This window comes from Armigeres subalbatus, chromosome 3 (assembly GCF_024139115.2).
Source record: "Armigeres subalbatus isolate Guangzhou_Male chromosome 3, GZ_Asu_2, whole genome shotgun sequence".
Lineage (NCBI taxonomy): Eukaryota > Metazoa > Arthropoda > Insecta > Diptera > Culicidae > Armigeres > Armigeres subalbatus.
Genome location: NC_085141.1, coordinates 148991208 through 149012568, shown reverse-complemented (window position 1 = coordinate 149012568; position 21361 = coordinate 148991208). Strand labels below are relative to the sequence as shown.

The following is a 21361-nucleotide window of genomic DNA, read 5'->3' as shown; positions in this document are numbered from 1 at the left end:
TTGATTGGAAACAAGATGGCGTCTTTGCCGATCTCTTATTCTAGTATTTCTAGTTCCGTTAGGATACGGCAGGCATGAAGAATGTTTTTATAGAAGTCGATTTGAAAGCGAGGGAGGCAATATTTGTGAAGCTGATATATCACACGACCTTCCTTCTGCCAAGCTCCCGTATGAAGGGGGGGGAAGAATATCAGTGTGGAAGCTGATATATCTCCACTCCATCTTCAAATCGACTTCTATAAAAACATTCTTCATGCCTGCCGTATCCTAACGGAACTATCAATTCTATACTTTCGCCTCTAATTCTATCATGAACATGTACGTCTAAGTTTGGAAGATGATATTAGCATTTCCATATCATCACATATTGGTGTTATTTGAGATTCTTCCAAACCTTTTAAACGAACGAGAAAGGCACCATCACCGCTAGGTGGATTAATCTGGGTTTTTTTATTAAATTTACAATTAGATTTAAAAATTTATTCAATGCTGGTTTCGTAATTTACTATATTTAGAACTGTTTGGCTATTCATTCTCCAACCTATTGTGACTTTGAGTAAATCAGTTTCACCTCATATTTTCGTTATAGCTGGCAGCGTTTGAATCACATCAAAATTGATTCCCTAATACAACTAGTTACTTCGAGAATCTTAATTGTTGGAGTTATGCTCCGTCGAGTTGAAGACGAAGAAGCAATGGCAACAGCGTCAGCTATTTCTATCATTAAGCTAAGGTTCTAAGTTGAAAAAGAACAATTTCGAAAACAAATTACCTAAAAAAAAATATTTGGTTGAATAAAATCCTTAATAAAACCAAATAATAATTTACTTTAAGTGATTTAAAATAAAAGTTTATTACTCAATAAAACCAAATCAATTTAATCTGAATTACAATCAAATGAATATCATGATTTCTAACTATGTAACAAATGTTGCGAAAAAATAGATTAGGTATTATTTTTATTATACTGTAAATGATTACCTAAAAGAATGGATAATGCTATTCTTGGCTCTTGTACACATGCATATGGACAGCTTTGACGAGAGCTTGTTTGTTCTGTTGGAGACAGTCGCAGTCGCACCCGGTTTAATCTCCGTTACTGAGATCATCAGTGTAGAGTACATAATTACCATCCTAAAGCCCCTCGTAAGAGTAGAGTTAGAAGAGAGCAACATACAAAGTGAAAGAGTTAGCTAGAGCAGCAGTTAGGTTGAGAAGACGGGCCTGGTCTAGGCTAGATGAGTTGAGTGGTAACCATCTTGGAGATCGGAAGAATAAATCGATCGCGGTTAAGCATTGAGTCAAACGTTTTAATTTGCTAGTGATCCGAAACAGTAATTCAAACTTGGGTGAACTCTACAATTTGGCGCAGCCGGTACGATTTCATGGTGAGTATTCTAAGCTTGTGAAAAAAAAACTGTTTGTTTAGCCTACGCCGAACGAGTGAGCACATGTTTTTTTTGGCTTGAGGGCTGTGGTTGTACTCTGATATTATCAATTTAATATTGTAAAGATTAATATTGTTTTAAGAAAAACGCATAACCGATTGATGATTGTAGCTTCCAAAGTGAAATGTGATCGTTTTGTGGGAACAGCATCGAACAATTTGAAAAAGTGCAAAAGTACATCTCTACCGCGAAAAAAAAAAACAATATGAAAGAAGCGGGACTGGCTGATGGCCGTATAGCACACGCATAGCATGAGGTAAAAAGAGTAAGATGCGAGATCGGCTGATGGCCGTAGCGCACACACACACACGTAACTGAAGCAAAAAAAAAATCTGAGAAAAATAAAACGTATACGCAGTACATGAGGCAAAAAAAAGGCGAGACCGGTTGATGACCGTAGCGCACACACGTAGCATGAAAAATGAAGTTAATGCACACGAAGCACGAGGCGAAAAAAAGAGAAAAAGCCAGTTCGGTTCGGTTGTGAAAAAGAGAGCAAACTTGTAGCGAATGCCGGAAAACATTTTGGACGCTGCTGGTGCGCGTGTGACAACTGTAGTGACTGTAAACATTTTGAAAAAATCTAACAAACACATACATACAGCAAGTGAAATCGAAGCATCCCGCAAGCAAGTGGAAGAGAGTTTATAGTTTTGTCGTACTTTCTGTTCGATTCGACAGGGCTTGCTAGGATAGTTTGATTATTAACCATTATTTAAAAAAAAATCAGAAGTTTACGACTTTTAATTTTGCAGATGGATCTGGAGAACCATTTTCAGTTGGATCCCTTCAACGACGCTGCTGATGCCTCTAATCTCCGGAGAGAGTGGGAGGAATGGCACCGAGCATGTGAAATCGTCCTGGAGCTGAAACAGATTGAATCTCAGCATCAAAAACTTCTATTCATGCTGGCTCGAGGCGGAAGAGGGCTTCAAAGAATTTATCATCATCTCGCACCGGTAGTTGGAGAAATTCATCCAGAGCCTGTCAAAGTTCCGTTTGCTCCGCAAGAGGTACCGGAGTACGATAATGCTGTCAAGCGTCTGAATGCGTTCTTCGTGGGAAAGCGAAACGAGAGAGTGGAACTCGAGGTCTTCCGTTCGCTCCGTCAAGCTACAGGAGAGTCTTTTAATCGTTATATTTTGAGATTACGTACGCAAGCTGCCTGCTGTGACTTCCGCGACCGCGAAGAAAAGGAATTACTGCAGCAGGTAACCATGGGTGCCACAGACGAAAGGGTAAGAGACAAAGGTCTTGAGGGCACTATGTCTTTCGATGAATTGGTCAACTATGCGATTAATCGTGAAGTGCTGCTAAAGCAAAAGGAAAAGGCGCATCCGTTCAGATCAGAATCCAGTACGGTGGCACTGATTAAACAGGAATGGGAGAGGAAGACGCCACAAAGAGGAGGGTATTCGGCACAACAGTTTAAGGGTGGACGTCGGTGGACCGGTAAAGATCGGTTGCCAACAGAATGTAACCGATGTGGCTCATGGCGTCACCAGCGAGATTCGAAGGACTGCATTGCTCGGAGTGCCACGTGCAATAAGTGTGGGGATCTGGGCCATTTTGCAAGGAAGTGTCCCGGAGGCCGGCACGCCCCAATGAAGAACCGTTTTTCGTGGAGGAAGTCCGAAACAACCAATATGTTGCGGGATGAAAGAGCTTCAGATACCGGAGCGGGATATTCAGGCCATCATGGAGACAATGGACCGTCAAAGGTAGAATGAATATTTGTTGTTTTATATACATTATTTGACAATTTTTATACATGTTTTTACAATATTTGTTGAATTAGATATGAATTCAATCCAATAAAACTAACCATTAATAATACATATATTCTACAATTATTTGTTAAACTAGGCAAAAACGAACGATGGAAGTATCGTGGGATTAATTGATCATATACCGGTTGAATTTTTAATTGACTCTGGGGCAATGATCAATACCGTTACCGAACAAATATGGGAAAAGCTTCTGTCTGGTAATGCCAGACTCTTCAAAAAGAAATTCCAATGCGATCGACAATTTACGGCATATGCTTCCGAGGCACCCTCCAAGTTTTAGCAATTTTGAAGCTTGGATTTCAATCAACGAAACGAAGCCCAAAAATTATGCTGAGTTTTTTGTCATCCAAGGAGCCCGAAGATGCTTACTTAGTAAGAGAACCGCGGAAGACCTTAAAATTCTGAAAGTGGGGCTTGAAGTGAACAGCATCGCTACGAAGAAAGAGGCGTTTCCAAAATTTCCCAATGTCCAATTACGATTATCAATTGACTATACCGTTCCCCCCAGAAAATTGGCATATCTCAGGATTCCTGTTGCAATGGAGGATAAGGTCAATCGCAAACTTCAAGAGATGTTGGACGCAGATATTATTGAACCCGTTCTTGGCCCTTCTGATTGGATCTCGCCTATGGTAGTGGTTCCAAAAGGATCTGATGACATTCGATTGTGCATAAACATGCGTTACCCCAACCAAGCCATTCAACGAGAACACTACCCTTTGCCAATCATTGACAACCTGCTAAATAAGCTCAAAGGAGCGGTTGTATTTTCAAAACTCGATATTACCTCCGCTTACTACCACGTAGAGTTACACCCGGAATCGCGTGAGATAACTACTTTTATGACAAGTAAGGGTCTAATGCGCTTTAAGCGGCTTATGTTCGGTATAAATTGCGCACCGGAGATATTTCAGCGAATAATGTGCGAGATGCTTGCTGATATCGAAGGTGTGATCGTCTACATCGACGACGTTGTTGTGTGGGGAGCAACTCTTGCCGAGCATAATGAGCGACTGCAAAAGGTGCTGGCAGTCCTTGAAAAGAACCATGCTCTGCTGAATAAAGATAAGTGTGTGTTCGAAGTTCAGGAACTTGAAATACTTGGTTTTAAGATCAGCGGAGATGGTATTAGTCCTACAGATGACAAAGTGGCAGCGATCCGAAACTTCAGGCTGCCAGAGTCGAAGGAGGAAGTCCGAAGTTTTTTAGGGCTTCTGAATTTCATGGGCCAGTTTATTCCTCACCTTTCTTCAAGGACCGAAGCGTTACGAAGTTTTATTCGAGGTGAAGTAGAATCCTTCGGTGCTGATCAGGAAAAAGCGTTCGATGACCTACGTCATGAGTTGGCGAGCACAGTACACCGTCTTGGCTTCTTTGATCCGAAAGACCTCACCGAGCTGTACGTGGATGCATCTGCAGTCGGTCTCGGCGCTGTTTTAACGCAGAGGGACAGCAAGAACCAACCACGAATAATCAGTTTTGCATCGAAGGGGCTTACGAAGACGGAGAGAGTCTATCCACAAACACAGCGCGAAGCATTAGCTGTCGTTTGGGCAGTGGAAAAATTTTATTCGTATTTGTTTGGTATACACTTCACGGTTTTCACGGACCATAAGACACTGGAGTACATTTTTGGCGGAAAACACCAAGAGGGAAAGCGTGCATGCTCGCGTGCCGAGGCGTGGGCGCTGCGGCTACAACCATACGATTTTACAGTGGTACATGTCCCAGGGTCTGAAAATATCTCTGACATCTTCTCAAGATTATGCCATCAATCAGATGCACCGTTTGATGAAAGTTCAGAACATTACGTTTGCGAGATCGGGGATGAGCTATCGGCTATTACTCTGGATGAAATTAAAAAAGAAACCAATCTTGACGATGAACTAAAGGAAGTTGTTCAGGCTATTGAAACCCAAGAGTGGCCTCCGCACTTGTTTGCCTATCAGGCTTTCGCTAGGGAGCTTGGAGTTTTAAATGGTGTTGTTGTCAGAGAAGACCGAATCATACTTCCTTCAAAACTGCGACAAAAAGCGTTGGATATCGCGCATCGAGGCCACCCGGGAGTAGTAACAATGAAACGCAATCTAAGAGAGAAAGTATGGTGGCCGTACATGGACCGGGGAGTTGAGAATCACGTGCAGGAGTGTGCTGGTTGTGCTTCAGTCAGCCAACAGGGACCGCCAGAGCCAATGATTCGTAAAGAAATGCCTGATCGAGCGTGGCAAGATTTAGCTTTGGATTTTTTCTCGGCAAAGGAATGTGCGACGTTTTTGGTCGTGGTTGATTATTACAGCCGATTTTTGACTGTCATTGAGATGAAAACCACTAATGCATCCAAAACCATTGAGGCCTTAGAACGTATCTTCAGAGAACACACCTACCCTGAATCAGTTCGAACTGATAATGGACCTCCTTTTGCGAGTGAAGAGTTCACGAACTACTGTATCAGGAAGAATATCCGACTCGTGCGTGCCATACCTTATTGGCCCCAGATGAATGGGCTAGTTGAAAGACAGAACCAGGGGATCCTCCGAGCACTACGAATTGCCAGATCATTAAAAGAAGACTGGAGGAAAGCTGTTGATGAATATGTGTATGCTTACAATACATCTCCGCATTCTGTCACCGGAAAGTCCCCAATGGAACTTCTCACTGGAAGGCCTGTGAAAGACCTACTACCTTCGCTAAGAACCGAGCCGTATTGGAATCGGGATGAGGAAACGCGTGATAAGGACACAATAAAGAAAATGCAGGGAAAATTGTATGCGGACAAACGACGTCATGCCAAAGAATCAGTAATATCCGTTGGTGATACTGTCATGATTAAAAACTACGACATGGGAAAACTGGAACCTAGATTTCGATTGGAGAAATATTCTGTGATCCAGAAAAACGGAAGTGACGCGATTGTCTTGAGTGCCGACGGGACCAAATACAGACGCCCAGTAGCTCATTTGAAAAAGTGGCCAAATTGCCATGGCCAAGATGGTTAGTATGACCGTGTCGATCGTATCACATCAGAATTATATATTTATACGAAAACCCTATTAAAATCCGTTACATGACTTTTACAGATCTGCCACAGTTACCGGCTACACCGATTTCAGATGATCAGGACGATTCTCCGAAACAACCGGGCATCGGAAATTCTGAGATGCGTACGACGATAGCGGACAGGACGACTCGAAACAAAGAGTTTCAGGAACCTCCACCCACTAAACGGCCGAAGAGATCCATTAAGATGCCAGCACGATTTGAATTATGATTATATGCAATGTAATTTTCTGTATTTTTTTAAAACATTAAGTCGTTGTTATTACCAGTTAATCCGTAGACCAGAAGAAGGATGTAGAGTACATAATTACCATCCTAAAGCCCCTCGTAAGAGTAGAGTTAGAAGAGAGCAACATACAAAGTGAAAGAGTTAGCTAGAGCAGCAGTTAGGTTGAGAAGACGGGCCTGGTCTAGGCTAGATGAGTTGAGTGGTAACCATCTTGGAGATCGGAAGAATAAATCGATCGCGGTTAAGCATTGAGTCAAACGTTTTAATTTGCTAGTGATCCGAAACAGTAATTCAAACTTGGGTGAACTCTACAATCAGCATGCTGGAGTGATGCATCTCGCTCTTTTGATTATGTACCATACCGGGCAAATATATAAACAAATCAATATTTCGCAAAAAAAAACAAAACAAATAAGCCTATAGTGCACATTATTATCATTTTTTTTATATTCATCAACAGCTGGCAGCTTTTTGGCATGCCTTCTTAATTTAATTCTACTATATAAATATATTTACAATATACAGTCTTTATCAACCTATTCGTTGTTGGATGTTGGGCAATTAGCGAAACTGATTACCGATAGATTAAAATTACGCGATCGACGAAACCGGAACTGGCTGGATGATCAGGAGCAGCTTCGGGTCAGTAAGCGTTAACCGCAGCAGGTACCGGGTCACCTGCTAGGCTGCTCCGCAGTAGCCATGTAGAGATTTGACGGTATATAATCCCGAAACTTGTGAGAGCAGTAAGGATGCTGGAAGTACTGTAAAAGCCCCGTTCCGTGACCATAGGTGCAAAGATCTAAAAATATATTCGTCGGGATTCGCTGGTTGGGATCTTAATACTTGGGTCACTTTTTAGTTGGGCCTCCGTTGGTTGGGCCATGGCCCAACTAAAAAGCAACCGTACGTCAAAATTCAATGTAAACACGGAAAACGGGATTGGGTGTCACTGGACATCATTTGTGATGTTCAAGTCGAAATACACGTGTTCAAATGGCTGTCAGTTGGCCCAACTAAAAAACCGAATTCGTTAGTTGGGCCGAGGTCGTGGCCCAACCAGCGAATCGCGACTGTATATCAAAATAAAAACTAAAACATGTTACGGATGAATAGCTTACCGTTGAATCAAGATCATCGGTGTGGAAGCTTCTTTGGCATCGCATAGTAGCAAAGAAAATCAGCCCTCGGTACGAAAACGAATAGCCTCGGAAAAAGCAGCCTTTGCTTTCAATTTTTAGTCCGAATCACGCAAATGTCCACGTTCCCCAAGCGATTTATCGCTGTGGATTGTTCCTCCAATGGCCTGCTAACCTTCTCTAACCTGCTTCTGGGGATGCTCCAGACTCGGCTCCAGACCCGTCAAATCAAGTATTATTGTTGGTTTCCTTCGTGGTATCTTACAGCTGCTGATCAATATGGCGAAACGAACGGTTTTCCGCAGCATGCTTAATGTTCTGAAAAAATAGCAAATTAATAGTAAAGGTAATAAAATTCCATTGAACTAAATAAATTACCAGTTGAATAAAAATATTTGGTCAGGATGTCACAGCAGCAGGATCGAAAAACAGCGATAGCCTTCGCTACGAGCAGGAATCGTAGCACCGGAACTGGCAGCAAAGGGTGGGATAATATGCAGCACCGCAATACATGAAGTTTAACAACAGGAGGCAAAGGGTGGATCTGAAATTAAAAAGTTGAAAATATTATAAAGAATTGGATTAGAATTTTTCAATCATTTACCTTACTCAAAAAACGAGTCCTGTTATGTTTTGCTATAACGAACTTATTGATTCTGATGGGTTCGATTAAGTTCCATTTTTACTAATAATGTTTACATATGTTTACTAATAATATAAGTAAATATTACCAATATTATCAGTAAATTTCACCTATAAGCCATTTTATGAGACAGATTCGAACAGCTGATCGAAATTTTGAGTGGACGGCTCGGTCTTTGTTTTGGTAAATTTGCATGTAAACCATCATCATTTCGTCATCATCATCATCATTTCATTTCATTTTCGCAAATGTTCCTTGTAAAATGTAAATATTAGTATTTGGTCTCCTGTCATTTGAGCTTTCTATAAAATGGCTTATAATATAGGTAATGTATACATTACCTATATATGGGTGAATTAAGTACCCATAAATAGGTTAACTGATCTAAGGCCGGTCGCAATGCTGTTGGGTTTTGTATGGCGTGTTTGGAAATCAAATTAGAACTGAAACTAGCAGATCGCAACGCAGAGTTGCAGTTTTATTTTTCGAGAACTTTTTGAAACTGATTTGCAACTGCTCGACTGGTTTGTTGCAAATAAAACCTGATTTGAAACTTGAATGAAACTGAGTTTCAAATTTATTTAATTGTGTTTGTTTGTTTGAGATGATGGACAAACTCATTGTTGTTCGTATGCGAGGTAAAAACTATGTACCGCGAAAAAATGTTAGTTTGTTTTATTTTTGTTTTATGAAAAAATAAAACCAAGTTGCATTTCGTTTACAACTCTGCGTTGCGGGCACCAAGTTGTAGTTCTATTTTGACAGTTATAAATTTCATAACATCAAGCAGTAGCAAACTGAAACTGCAACTGCAGGGCATAAATCTCGCTTATCTTTTCAAAAGGACCTGAGTAACATTTTATTCATGAATTAATTTGAGTGCTGCAATCGAAAGCTTTCATATTGGTCTGTTCCTTGTAATATTCAAATTAATTCACGAAAAATGTTACTTAGGTTTTTTTGAAAAGTTAAGCTATGAATGTATCATCGTGTTAGTTTTATTATATACGAATGCAAAAATAATAACCCGGCTTACAAACCTTTCAAGTAACAGCTGTGGAAGTGATTAATGAACACTAATGTCGTTTTCGGTTATTGCTGGGTCGAACCTAGTTCTGCCCCGGATCCGCTCTAACAGCTGTCAAAACGTTCGGTTATTCGTTCAGGTTGGATCGCGATCCGCACCAGATCCGACCCAAAACGAACGAGGTTCGCTCTGCCGATTTATCGAGATCGAACCTAGGTTCACCAATACATTCGAACACAAACTGTCAAACAGGTGTTTATGTTTACGCTAAAGGAAAATGAAAACATGAAAGACACGGAAGGGTGCGGATGGGTATTTGACTTTTAATCGTTTTTGTTTCATTTGTTGAATTTATCAATTTTGTTGCTGTCTTGCACGTAAAAATGGATTATTTTAATTGTGTGTTGTCTTCAAGTTTCTCTGATGGTGAAATGGGTTCAGATACCGACATATTTTTGCAGATTACTTCAGACGGTAGCTCCGTTATAAACAAAACGATGGTTAAAAATTTTGATGATTTTTATTCACTATTACGTTGTGTATTCGATTATATGCTTTAGGTATAATTGTTCTCTCAATGGGAAAATAGCGTACCGGAGTATCGGATTATTATTTATACCAAAATGTTCATACCATTATTTTATTCGTTATTGCAGCTCTGTGAATAATTTGTTTAAGGTTAAGGATTTGAAGAATATAAACATAATGTATTAACCCTTTATATGGCAGTGATAACTATATTGCCATCAACAAATGATACGTTTTTCTGATTATTTACAATAGTTTTATTAATTATTCACTTTGCAGAGGGTATATTTGCTACCTAGTAACACTCCAGATGATACTTGGCCAGAAAATAAATTCAAATGTAAATTTAGGAGCAGTTTTATACGAATTGAGCATAATTTTAGAGTGGAAGAAGGATTTTTAGTTGTAATTCGTTAAAAAACCGACAAAAACATATTTTACCCCGTTGATATTTATTATGTTGAATCTCCTGTTATGTAGTGGAAAATTATGTAGAGAAAAATTATTTGCCTTTCTTGTATATTTGGTTTTTGCAGTTTTGGCGAAATCGCGGTTTATCCCAAAGGTTCCCCTCTTGGAAGAAAAATACAAAAAGTTCTATTACATTTGAATGGCATAATTGATAATTCAAATGTAACACAATCACTGTTATCCAGAACGCCGCTTAGAAGCAGCATAACAGTTTATCGGGAAACACGGATTGGCATAATTACCGGAAATGTTACAGAGCGCCAAAATTCATTCACGGCAATCTACATTGCCGTCGCCATTCATCACAAGCTTCTAATCACATAAATTTATTGATGGATTAACTGTCATTGTTAAAATAAACAATTAACAAAAGAAAAATCTTACTTCCCCATTCAATTTATATAATAAGAAACAAAATAACACAACAAAATTCAAAAGATAAAATCTGTATAAAATCTGATAAAATATTCATATTTCTGCCTATCAGCTGGCAGTGCGAATTGAAAACAAAACAGATGATAGGGCTTGAGATCTCACTAACACCATCATACTGACTCGATCCCGATTCGTTTTTCGTTCGGTTATTCAGAGTCGGGGTCGGACCTGACCCAGGTCTAAAACCGAAAACGACATAAGCTGCGAGGCGACAATGTCCCAGTGGATTATATGATGTCAATAAGACTTTGATTATGTATTGTATATACTTCAGCCTGAATCGAAACAGACATAAATGGCTCAACTGAACGGAAGATAATATCCAATTCTAAACTAAAACTTCGTGATAATTATGTTCAGTTATTATGCTATTACGAAAATGTTTCAGGTTTATGAAAAGGCATCTAATTAAAAGTACCTATTTCAATTTTTATCAATGTTTGAAAAGGACTCACCTCCAGCGCATAATCCAGCAGCAAAATCAACGAATTAGCACAATAAATGGGGAAATTTATCACCCTCGACTGCTGCAGATTGGTCGATCAATCTGTTGGAATATCAGGTAGTGTGCGACGCTTCGCTGTAGATCGAAGATGATAGGAAGCGGGCGCCGGTTAGTTGTAGTTGCTCTTTGGTATAGATTAAGGAAGTTTGCTATGGATTATTGTATATACCTATTGTTGAATAAAGAGAACTGCAGCTGCTGGCAGAAGTATCAGTCAGTAGCCTGCCGTGGTGTAGAGAGGGAACTCTAATTGTTATTCTTTGTGAGGGGGTTCCCTTATCTGGCCAACACAATCTTCGGCGTTTATCGTTTTGCGTCAGTATTACTAGCCTTAATTAGTTGATGCTTAGTGACCATGATAATACGATTTGCAACCAGCGCATTCTTGGAAAGCCAGAAGTTGACGATGTGAATCCGCTAGGGGATCTAAATTCCGGAACAACTCCAACTGGGGCGTCTCACTGCAACACGCAAGAATTTGAATGCATTCCCGAACAAAGAACCGCACGGCTATTTAAGTTCGTGGATGGAAGGTCATTGACATGTCGGTTCAGGGAGTCATTGCACTGAGGATGCACAAAGATCTTCGGAGTACGGCTGTTATTGCACAGTGAATGAAGCAAAGCGTATGCATGCCAGAGGTGGTATTCCTGAGCGGTGGTCGGATTCTTGCTAGTTGGATTCTTGCCTGTGGAAATGCAAAAAGCAAAACAAACAATTAGAGGAATACAGATTTTTGAAAAAAAAAATAAATATTTGCTTTACAGTCCGATACGCATCATATATCCATGGCTCAATTGAACAGAAACTAACCCTAACCCTAAAACCTGTGCTAGAACTGTAACAATTATATTCTATTTTTATGTCTGTTTAATTGTTGTTTACAAATTATATTGACACTTGACAGTATGGTTATGAATATTTTATCAGCTTTATAGAGAACAACCAATTCTACGTCTCCCACTTGATACAACAAAATCCAATCGTCATTCATTAATGCTAATATTACTTGCCCTTCATCCAGCAGCGCAATCCAGGCACGATGATTGAGTAAATTCATCACGGCTGCTGATGTCCGATTCTGCAACAGTTCAATAATCCAACAAACCTCAATCAGAAATTCCATATTGATAGCCGAACCGGAATACTCCTCGCCATCGTTTCTATCAGGACTCACTTTTCAGAAACTTTACGAAGGATATTGAGTTTCACATTTCCATGGTCGGATTCTGATCTAACGGAATAAATACCATCAATTCTTGAAAATACCGGGCAATACCGGGTACCTTCTCGATTATTCTAACCGCCACAGTGATTGTGGCCTGTTTTCTTCCTTCGGAGTTTTTCCCGTTCGACACTCTTCTGTTCACCAATTTCTAAATAAAGCTTCGTCCCCACGCGATCGTCGATACTCCCGTCAAACCCACGGAATATACGAACTTCTTTTTTGCGAGAAATTTCGTAGTTCAACACAATATTGCTTTTTGCATTGAAACTTTTCGTTTCGTCACTGAAATCATTGACACTTGTCTTCAGCGACTGCTGCCGCGATAGAGCATTTACACATTTTATTCACTCATACATCAAAATGTGTGTCAAAATGTGTGTCAAAATGTGCATTTGACAATTAAATTTTCAGCTAAAAGCTCTATTTTTTGACACCGGTGCACTCACACAACCAATCGACATCAGTTGTCAAAAAATCAGGAGTACCAACTTGACGACTATCTCCTTGTCGCCGAGTCTGGCGCTGAGTGCTCGGCGCGGAAACCCAAAGGTGGGAATAAAATTTTGGGGATTATGCGCAATAACTGAATGTTTCTAACGCGATTGAAAAATTCGTCAAAAAAAACAAACATCAAACATAAACAAATGAGCATAACTGACAACTGTTGTCAAACTGACGTGATTCGAATTGAGGGGCTTCTCAATGGTCGAGTGATTGTAATAATTGTAATTCGTCACTCCCCAGGGGTATATAGTGGTGCCCGGAAAAATGGCCACCACTCCGTCTATGTATTCGTCAATGCTTTAAGCTTCAATATCTAAGCCGTTTCTCGATGGATTTTCAATTTTTTTGGACCATTCGATCAAGGATGAGTCAACGCTTCTTTGTATTTATTTGAAAATACTGATTTTTAACTATTTATTATCGATAATTGATAAAAAGTTTAGAAATAGGTAAACTAACCAATCACGTACATGCATCACTAGCACAGACATCAAAAATCAATCACTTGCGGGTTTGGATCTAATCAATTTGAACAAGATTTTACGCATAGCAGACGCATCAAAGCGATCGTAGCGGAGCGGACACAGCATCACGGAGGCGCTAATAACATTTTCAAATAAAATCCATCGCATTGGTGTTGGTGCTCGATGTGTTGCTGCAGATCATTCAACCTCAACGAACCAGAATTTCATATGAAGAAAAGGTTGACCATAAAAATAGCACTGTGGCGATCCCGCACCGCCAGTGCCGATGCTGAAAATTTATTACAAATTGTGGTGTCAGTTAGTTGCAAAGGAACATTGGGAAAAGAAAATTGGTTCTTCTCAGGACCAACATTTTATAAAAAGAAAGAGTTAATTGCGAAAATGGACTGTTTCGGTGGCATCGGGTTTGGCGTGGTACACAGAAAGAAAAATCATTATTAGAATTAAAAAACCATTGGTAAAAATGAAAAGTTACGTTGGTTCTTTTTCGTAGAGAGTTGTGTATATTAAAAACAAAAGTACGCCAACTTTTATGACAACCATGGTTTAAAGTGCGGCATACCGCTCTAAAATTAAAAGTTCGAGCATTTAAAAAAAATGTTGTACTGTCAAACCAAAAAGCCTAAAATATGGCGAAAAGGAGAGTAGAATATTTTCATTTCGAAATTATTTTATTTATCCAAAAATGAGACCCCATTCCTACCCTTTATTCATATATTAATTTCGAGTTGAAAAAATCGAGAAAAAAGGTTTTCTTTTTCAATTTTATTTATTTAAATCATTTTATTATATTGTTCTGTGGTTGCTCATCGGAATAATCCAATAATCCAACCACCGGTCGGAAATCTCGGGTGTTTCTTAAGCATTGCGCTGTTGTTTTTTCGTTGGTTTGTGACCGCCGGGACATGCGAATTATCTGAAAAAAAAGAGAGAATCTCACATAAGTACAACGATGTGATAAACGATCATCAAAAGAAACACACTTCCGGAGTGGGGCTATGCTATATTGAAGGATGCGAGGGTGGATGGTTTTAGTCTCCGGAACGGAATCCTTCGAATCTACCGATGCTTTCTATCATCGTGTCTATAAAAAGCTACTTACCTTTCAGTTCCATGTTAGGGCCACAACCGTGGCATTTTCTTTGCCATATAATGGTCTGTCCAAAAAACCAAAATAGCATATCCACATATCCACATCAGCTCTGTTGCTCCGTATTTATAATAAAATTAAACGCACCACCGGACGACACCGAACATATTCGCGGTTGCAAAACTGATTCTTTTTATTTGTTTTTGCTGTTATGAAAGAGGGATAAAAAATAAGAGTGACAGCTTCTGTGAAGTACGAGGCACTATGAGAAATGTTTAATAATTAAGTGGTCAAAATATAGTTTATCAATAATGTGAGAAATATGCTTATTTTATTTAAGGAGCCTATTAGAGTAAACCCATATAAAGGATCGATTGCTTTGCATGAGTGGAGAGTGTTACGGCTTACTTTAATCACAGAGAAACAGACGTCTCACTTGGAACAAAATACAATCAAAATCATTGTTGCGGAAACTTTGTCGCCCAATGCTAAAATCACTGTGTGTGGCCAAGCGGCAACCAGATGGCGGTAGTGAGCAAACGTCAAACACAAGTGAAACCGATGGAAGCGCCATCGGTGGCCGATTGACCAGCTACAAAAATTTAAATCAATCGTTAAAAAGGTGAACTATGGAACATGTGTTGAGTTAGACGTCTGTTTGTCTGTGCTTTAATTTTAATTAAGTCATGAGTAACAATTACAGTCGCGTTATTCCTTTTGAGGTGCGTAGACGCGAAATGCGATGCGAAACGAAGCGTCCATACGATTTATTATTTACTGTTATTCATTTGCAAGCAATTTTCGAGCGCAGGCACCCTATTCATGCGTGTAAAAATAAGTTAATAACTCTAACGTACGGATTCCAAACCAATCATTTTGATGATGACACGAAATAAAAATATGAATTATGGTTTTTTACCTTCTGATATTCTATAGTGCCTAGAACTTAAAGTGAGTCATATTTTTTCCTTCTCTCTGCCTTGCTCAAAGGTTCACCATTGATTGATTTGACGTTTCTACAACTTTTCATATGAATGGGAGAACTTTTAATTTAACAGTAATAACAAGAGAAAATCTACTTTCAAACAAAAAAATAACTTTTACTCAAACCAATTTCACTTTCATTTTCAAGAAAACAAAGCTCTTTTCAAGTGGAAAGTGCAAAACTTTCTCTGAAACAATGTTTGTTTTTGTGTGTACCTTGGTTGCTGTTAGTGATTCCATCCATTCAAATTTACTGCATCGTCTCCCTCCGACGCGCTATCAAAATCGCTATTTACGATTGAGTTTTGTACTTGAAAGAAAGTTTATTTCGGATAGTCGGATCAACCTTCTTTTGTGATTGTGAAAATCAATGAAGATGCCACCTCTGTGGAAACTATCTACAGCAACCACCCATCGGTGAACGTCGCTCTGACAGACAGATGCCAAGAGATAATGTTTGGTAATATGAAAAAACTTCGTCTTGAGTCAAATTTATGTTGTTACTCTTCACAACAATACGAATCTTAGATATTGCGCATAATCACCAAAATTTTATTCCCACCTTTGGGTTTCCGCGCCGAGCACTCAGCGCCAGACTCGGCGACAAGGAGATAGTCGTCAAGTTGGTACTCCTGATTTTTTGACAACTGATGTCGATTGGTTGTGTGAGTGCACCGGTGTCAAAAAATAGAGCTTTTAGCTGAAAATTTAATTGTCAAATGCACATTTTGACACACATTTTGATGTATGAGTGAATAAAATGTGTAAATGCTCTATCGCGGCAGCAGTCGCTGAAGACAAGTGTCAATGATTTCAGTGACGAAACGAAAAGTTTCAATGCAAAAAGCAATAACCAACAGCTCATAACTACACTGAAATAATTCTAAACCACTATTCCACATGTCACACACGTTATTTTTCACTACTTGTGTCCCTTCATGAATCAACTAGTATTACACGTTAACATATGGTGGGCGATTTGAAAATTTACTTCTATTTTCTCCAATGAAAATAACGTGGATAACATAATAAATCAATGTACGAAAATGTAACTTTTCCACAGTTTCAATCAATAGAATTATATTGCGTAAAAGTTAAATTTTAAAAGAGACCATTTTTGTCTTTTTTTTTGTTTTCTCAGTTATTTTCATCTTAATACACCAATGAACAACTGATTTTTAATTTTTATATAACATGTCTGTTTATTCTCAGTTTACAATTTATTGCCAGAATAAAACATTTCCTGAAAAAAATATTCTATTCTTATTTTACGATTGATGAAAGAAGACCCTGGCTGTCGGGTGATTACTGTGCTGAGTTTTCCGGGGTCACGAGTTCGGCAGCTGGCAATTTCATGGTAGTTTATTTTGCGAGCTAAAGCTGGAAAAGTTTCACTCTATATTATAATAGCATTAGATTACTTGCGGTATTACCTGTTATGGTTTTGGTCTCGGTTTTTGTTGAAACTGTGCCAGAAATGATTTCCACTGGCCTGGCCTACAGCTGAGGACAATCATTTTGCTGTGAAGTGAATACATAATTTTGAATTATGAATACACATCCCAATGTTGTTCAAACACTTACCTACTTAAAATTAATGGACAACCCAAGTAACCATGAAGCTATATATGCTTGTAAAAAACACAGCCCTAAAAGTTGACTTAAAGTGGAAAAGGGCAATTATAAGAGTGAAATCAGGAGTGATTCAGTTTGATTCCAAATTTTCGACCACTATTCTAGTTTGAATCTGAAGCCAAATAGAACAAACTCGCTGGTTTCCCCAGCAATGTTCTATTCACGTTTTTCAAATTTTCAATCAAATGAAATCATCATGTTGGCGCCAAGAAAGGCGCCGTAATTGCAAAGTGGATTGATCCGTAGATAAAATGATGGATTCATAAACCAAAACAATTGGAAAATGTTTGAATCTCGTGATTCAATCGTGGTTCAAATCTGCAGAAAATAGAACGGAGCGTTATACCAGTTTTATTTTTTTGACATTTGGCTGGTATAAAAAATGAATCTAGAACAGCTGCTGGGAAAATGAATGTTCCAGATTCATATTCAAACTGACAGCCCCGAACGATTTGAATCACTGCTGATTTTACCCTAAGACCGAAATAATGGTTCATTACTTTGGCATGTTGAAATAAAGCACTAGTAATGCATCGCTGCATTCGTACTGCTGATTTAGAGTATCGTTGTCTGACAGTTGATAAATAAATGCAACAACACATCGTTAAAACAGATCTAATGCAATTAGCATTTAGCATGCCGATTTGTGATTGATATACGTGCAATATTGTAATGCTTGGTGTTACTTGGGAATATTTTTCAGCGAATGAATTCCGAGGAGAAATCAACATTTTTATTGTCGAAATTAGTTTTATTTTGAACTCAAACTGCGAATAAAATGGAATTAACTTCTCAGTTCGCCGCTCAAATGTCAAGCTTCAACGTAAATATCAACATAAATATTACTTTGTTGGTTGTAGCAAAATCGACATGCCAAACACGTTCGATTGTTGTGGCTTTACATTTAGTAAGGATCGTCTTGTGTTACACGTTAATGTCCCATGGATTTCCAAAAGAAAATTAATTTGCTCAGAGCGTTGCAAATTCATTGTGAATTGCAGTAAACAAAATGTGTTAGATCTATCGAAGTGATGGGAACTTCATCAAATAATTTGTATGTCAAGGAAACTGAGTTCATCATGTTTTTGCATTATCTTCGATCGTGTGGATTATTTTCAGTGTAATGTATCTGATGAAACATTATCTGAATAGATTTATTTATGAGTGCACGACAGCAGTGAGCGCTGCGCGCAACACTGCTGTCAGTTTATTGTCTATGCGGGTCATCGCTGGAACGTCGCGTCGCTCAACCAGCGAGCGCTTTCCAGTTTGGTGCTGTGGCGACGCATTTAATTTGCCTGCGTCGCTGGAGCACTGACTGGAAAGGGTCGCCAGCGACCAGCGACGTTTCAGTCGAGCGACGTAGTTGAGACAAGTTCATACATGTTCTTGATTTTATCTGCATCGACAATACCTAATAGCAATAAACAAGGCCAGAAGGCCTCTTCTAATCATCCACCCAACGGAGTCGGTTCGTTTTTATTTCCCCTCACGAAAACCACAGTTAGCAGGATTCTGTACGGCTAAGTTTATGCTGTTTAAAATAGTGGCGACGAGGATAAATTCGGTTTCGGTGCGGCAGCTATTTTTTTTTCGGTTTTGTTTTTCGAACCACAGTCGGAGACACAATTCGCCCCAGTTGGCCGGAAGATAAAGTGAAAAAAAGGTGCACATGAAGTGATAGTTGGCGTCGTTTTGGAGGTGGCGGAAGCAACTTTGCTTTGAGCTTTGTCAGCCGAACCGCCATTTGCTTTTTCGGCGTGGTTTTTTTCCCGCAATAGAAAAAAATATTGAAGCCTAATAATACGTTTTTTCCTTTTAGGGAATGGTGTAAAGTGCTAAAAATCTATATATTATGCATCCCAAGATAAACACTCAGATCGTGATCATCCCAACCAGCCTCCGTTGAATTGCGCTGGAGCGCGCCCATTTACTTTACACACGGCGGCTATTCAGCTATGGCAACCCCATTCGGCGGCTGATTAAATTTAACAGCATAGACTCGCACCCTATGCAAAAGCTTATGGGCGCGCTGCTGCGCAATCTTTGCTTGCGCGTTACCACCGCGAAGAACTGAGCGTTTAAGAAGAGCGCGACAATAACAAGTTATTAAGATTGTTTCTTTTATATTCAACAGATATTTTTTTACGATCTGCATAGTGGGAGATTTGTGCGGCAAACAATAAATTAACGGATCCGCTCAGGGGGGAAGACACTTTAATCATTTTACAAATCATTCAAAAGATTTAAAAAAAATTCAAAAGATTTAAAATGATTCGGCGAGATTGAATCTTTTTTGACTATTTTCTCGCCTTATTGACGTTTTTGTTCAGTGTGGCGAGATTGATAATAAAAAAATTTAAAAAAAAATCAAAACATAAACAAAGACGGTATATTCGGAATCTTGTTCGGAATATTCGTGCCGGTCACATTTAGTTACACACCCCCGCAGGGTAGTAATAAATCCATTGGGAATAGCAGCAGTGCCGGCACTGCGACCAACAACTCCAGCAAACACCATCACCTGATTGCATCTTCTAGTCAAGCCTCTGGTGGGCTCCTGGGAAGCAGTGCTAATGAATCGCCTGCTTTCGCCTACACTAGGAGTTAACTTTCTGAAATCAGTATGGCGAAAGGCATCTAAGGTTCGATTTCTCAAAATTAAGCACTTTCATCAAAAAAATATTTGGTAGGACTACCATGGACGCCTTCCTACATAATCGGTACCAAATAGTTTTTCATGAAAAGTTTCTTATTTTGAGAAAACCCGCGTTAGATGACTTTCGCCATACAAATTTCTGGCGGTTAACTCTTGCTGGCTATTTTGCGCATATACTATAGCGCCTGGATGTGATAGCGACGGGTAGAAAATCAGCCACTGCCAATAATTCATTCATTGAGATTCTCACGTCTGAATGTGTGAGTGGCGATAAAAGGAAAACAAGCACTCCTAGATGGTGCTACTCAGCAAAGTTTGGGTAAAAATGAGTATATTTCCATATATTTTTTGACTCTTTCGCAACCATTGTGATGACTTGATCAATTTTGAGGTTATGAGCAGAAGGAAAACAAACATGTATTTACACATGCCGAATTGCACATCAGTGTGCGAGCGTTAAACGTCACTCATCTCTATGGCGGCAGTTTGAACATGAACGGTGGCCACACCGTGGTGCTCTCGGATCTGGACTCGAGCGACGATAATCATCTGAGCTTCTTGGAACCAATAATCACGATAATCATCTGAGCAAAAATGGAACCGATATATTCGACTACGATTGTGATTACGATAACGAAGAGGAGTTCAACTATCAGGCCCGCGCTGCAGCTGCCGTAGCAGCATCGACCAGTGCCACCAGCTTTTGCACTCCCGGTGGGACAAATGCGGCTGGTTCTGCTGCTGTTCGCAGCGGTAGCAGCAATAGCAATAGCAGCAGCAAAAATCGGGTTTCGTTCGATGCCAATATGAGTGATTTCCAGCAAGTTCCTCTTATTGGAGACTTCGATATGGATGGAAGGGGCCTGCTGAAAACCCGAAGGTCCAACAGTCTTCAACGGTGAGCAGTGCATGCGGACTTTCGTTTGGCGAGCTGCATCAGCAAAAGCATAACAACGAATATTTATCAGCGGAAAATCTAGCTAACCTGCAGCTTCTGCAGAATAAACCAAGGAGTTTCTCCTAAACCATGGACAGTCCTCGTTCGTCGGTACAGTGTGCTACTGCGAATGAAATGATTAATGGTAAGTTTGATTAAATGGCATATATTATTCTCTTGCTGATTATTCATTGATTGTTTTCAAGGCTGACTACCAGGGCCTGACACAAGCTCCCTAAATTTCTGAGCGCCATGCCACCTAAATTTCCGGTGGACTATGCTGCGCGAATTTGGTTACAGTCCCTCGCTGGCACTCGGACGATGATCAGCTGCCCCTAACATGAGGAACAGATGCTGTTGTGAGCCGCTTCTAACATGGAGAACAGACGCTCGTTCAGACTTGCACCCAAGAGAGGAGCAAACTCCCTTTCACGTTCCCTGTCACCGTACAACCATAGTTCCCACCGGGGTTGGTTACCCGATGCTCCCTAAGGTTGCTCGTACCCCGGCCAGCACCACGGGGAGGTAGGGATAGGCGTTGCTGAGAAAGAGGCTCGTTTAGGTGCT

General features: G+C 39.7%; 2 protein-coding genes and 2 long non-coding RNA genes across 10 annotated transcripts; 3 read left to right on the top strand and 1 right to left on the bottom strand.

The window, feature by feature from the left end:
• The first annotated feature begins 473 nt into the window (after positions 1 to 473).
• LOC134222042 (uncharacterized) lies at positions 474 to 3518 on the top strand. The gene is made up of 3 exons (XM_062701191.1): positions 474 to 1375; positions 2204 to 3169; positions 3315 to 3518. Exons 2-3 carry the CDS (start codon positions 2204 to 2206, stop codon positions 3516 to 3518), a joined length of 1170 nt encoding a protein of 389 aa, XP_062557175.1. The 5' UTR covers positions 474 to 1375.
• Positions 3519 to 3598: 80 nt separating this feature from the next.
• On the top strand, positions 3599 to 6506 carry LOC134222041 (uncharacterized protein K02A2.6-like). Its single transcript, XM_062701190.1, has 2 exons — positions 3599 to 6229; positions 6316 to 6506. The coding sequence occupies exons 1-2, from the start codon at positions 3778 to 3780 to the stop codon at positions 6504 to 6506; spliced, it is 2643 nt and encodes an 880-aa protein (XP_062557174.1). The 5' UTR covers positions 3599 to 3777.
• A 259-nt stretch (positions 6507 to 6765) lies between these two features.
• LOC134224758 (uncharacterized) lies at positions 6766 to 16085 on the bottom strand. 7 transcript variants are annotated; one of them, XR_009983054.1, is made up of 7 exons: positions 14592 to 16085; positions 12559 to 14405; positions 12381 to 12506; positions 11442 to 11960; positions 11223 to 11347; positions 8042 to 8207; positions 6766 to 7981 (listed from the first exon to the last, which is right to left on the bottom strand). It is a non-coding gene; the product is annotated as an uncharacterized LOC134224758 (long non-coding RNA). The 7 variants fall into 7 exon arrangements; XR_009983053.1 differs by having other exon boundaries at positions 12381 to 12501; XR_009983055.1 differs by having other exon boundaries at positions 6766 to 7597; positions 7646 to 7981; positions 12381 to 14405; positions 14592 to 16073.
• A 685-nt stretch (positions 16086 to 16770) lies between these two features.
• Positions 16771 to 21138, top strand: LOC134224759 (uncharacterized). Its single transcript, XR_009983056.1, has 3 exons — positions 16771 to 18864; positions 19021 to 20939; positions 21001 to 21138. It is a non-coding gene; the product is annotated as an uncharacterized LOC134224759 (long non-coding RNA).
• Positions 21139 to 21361: the final 223 nt, after the last annotated feature.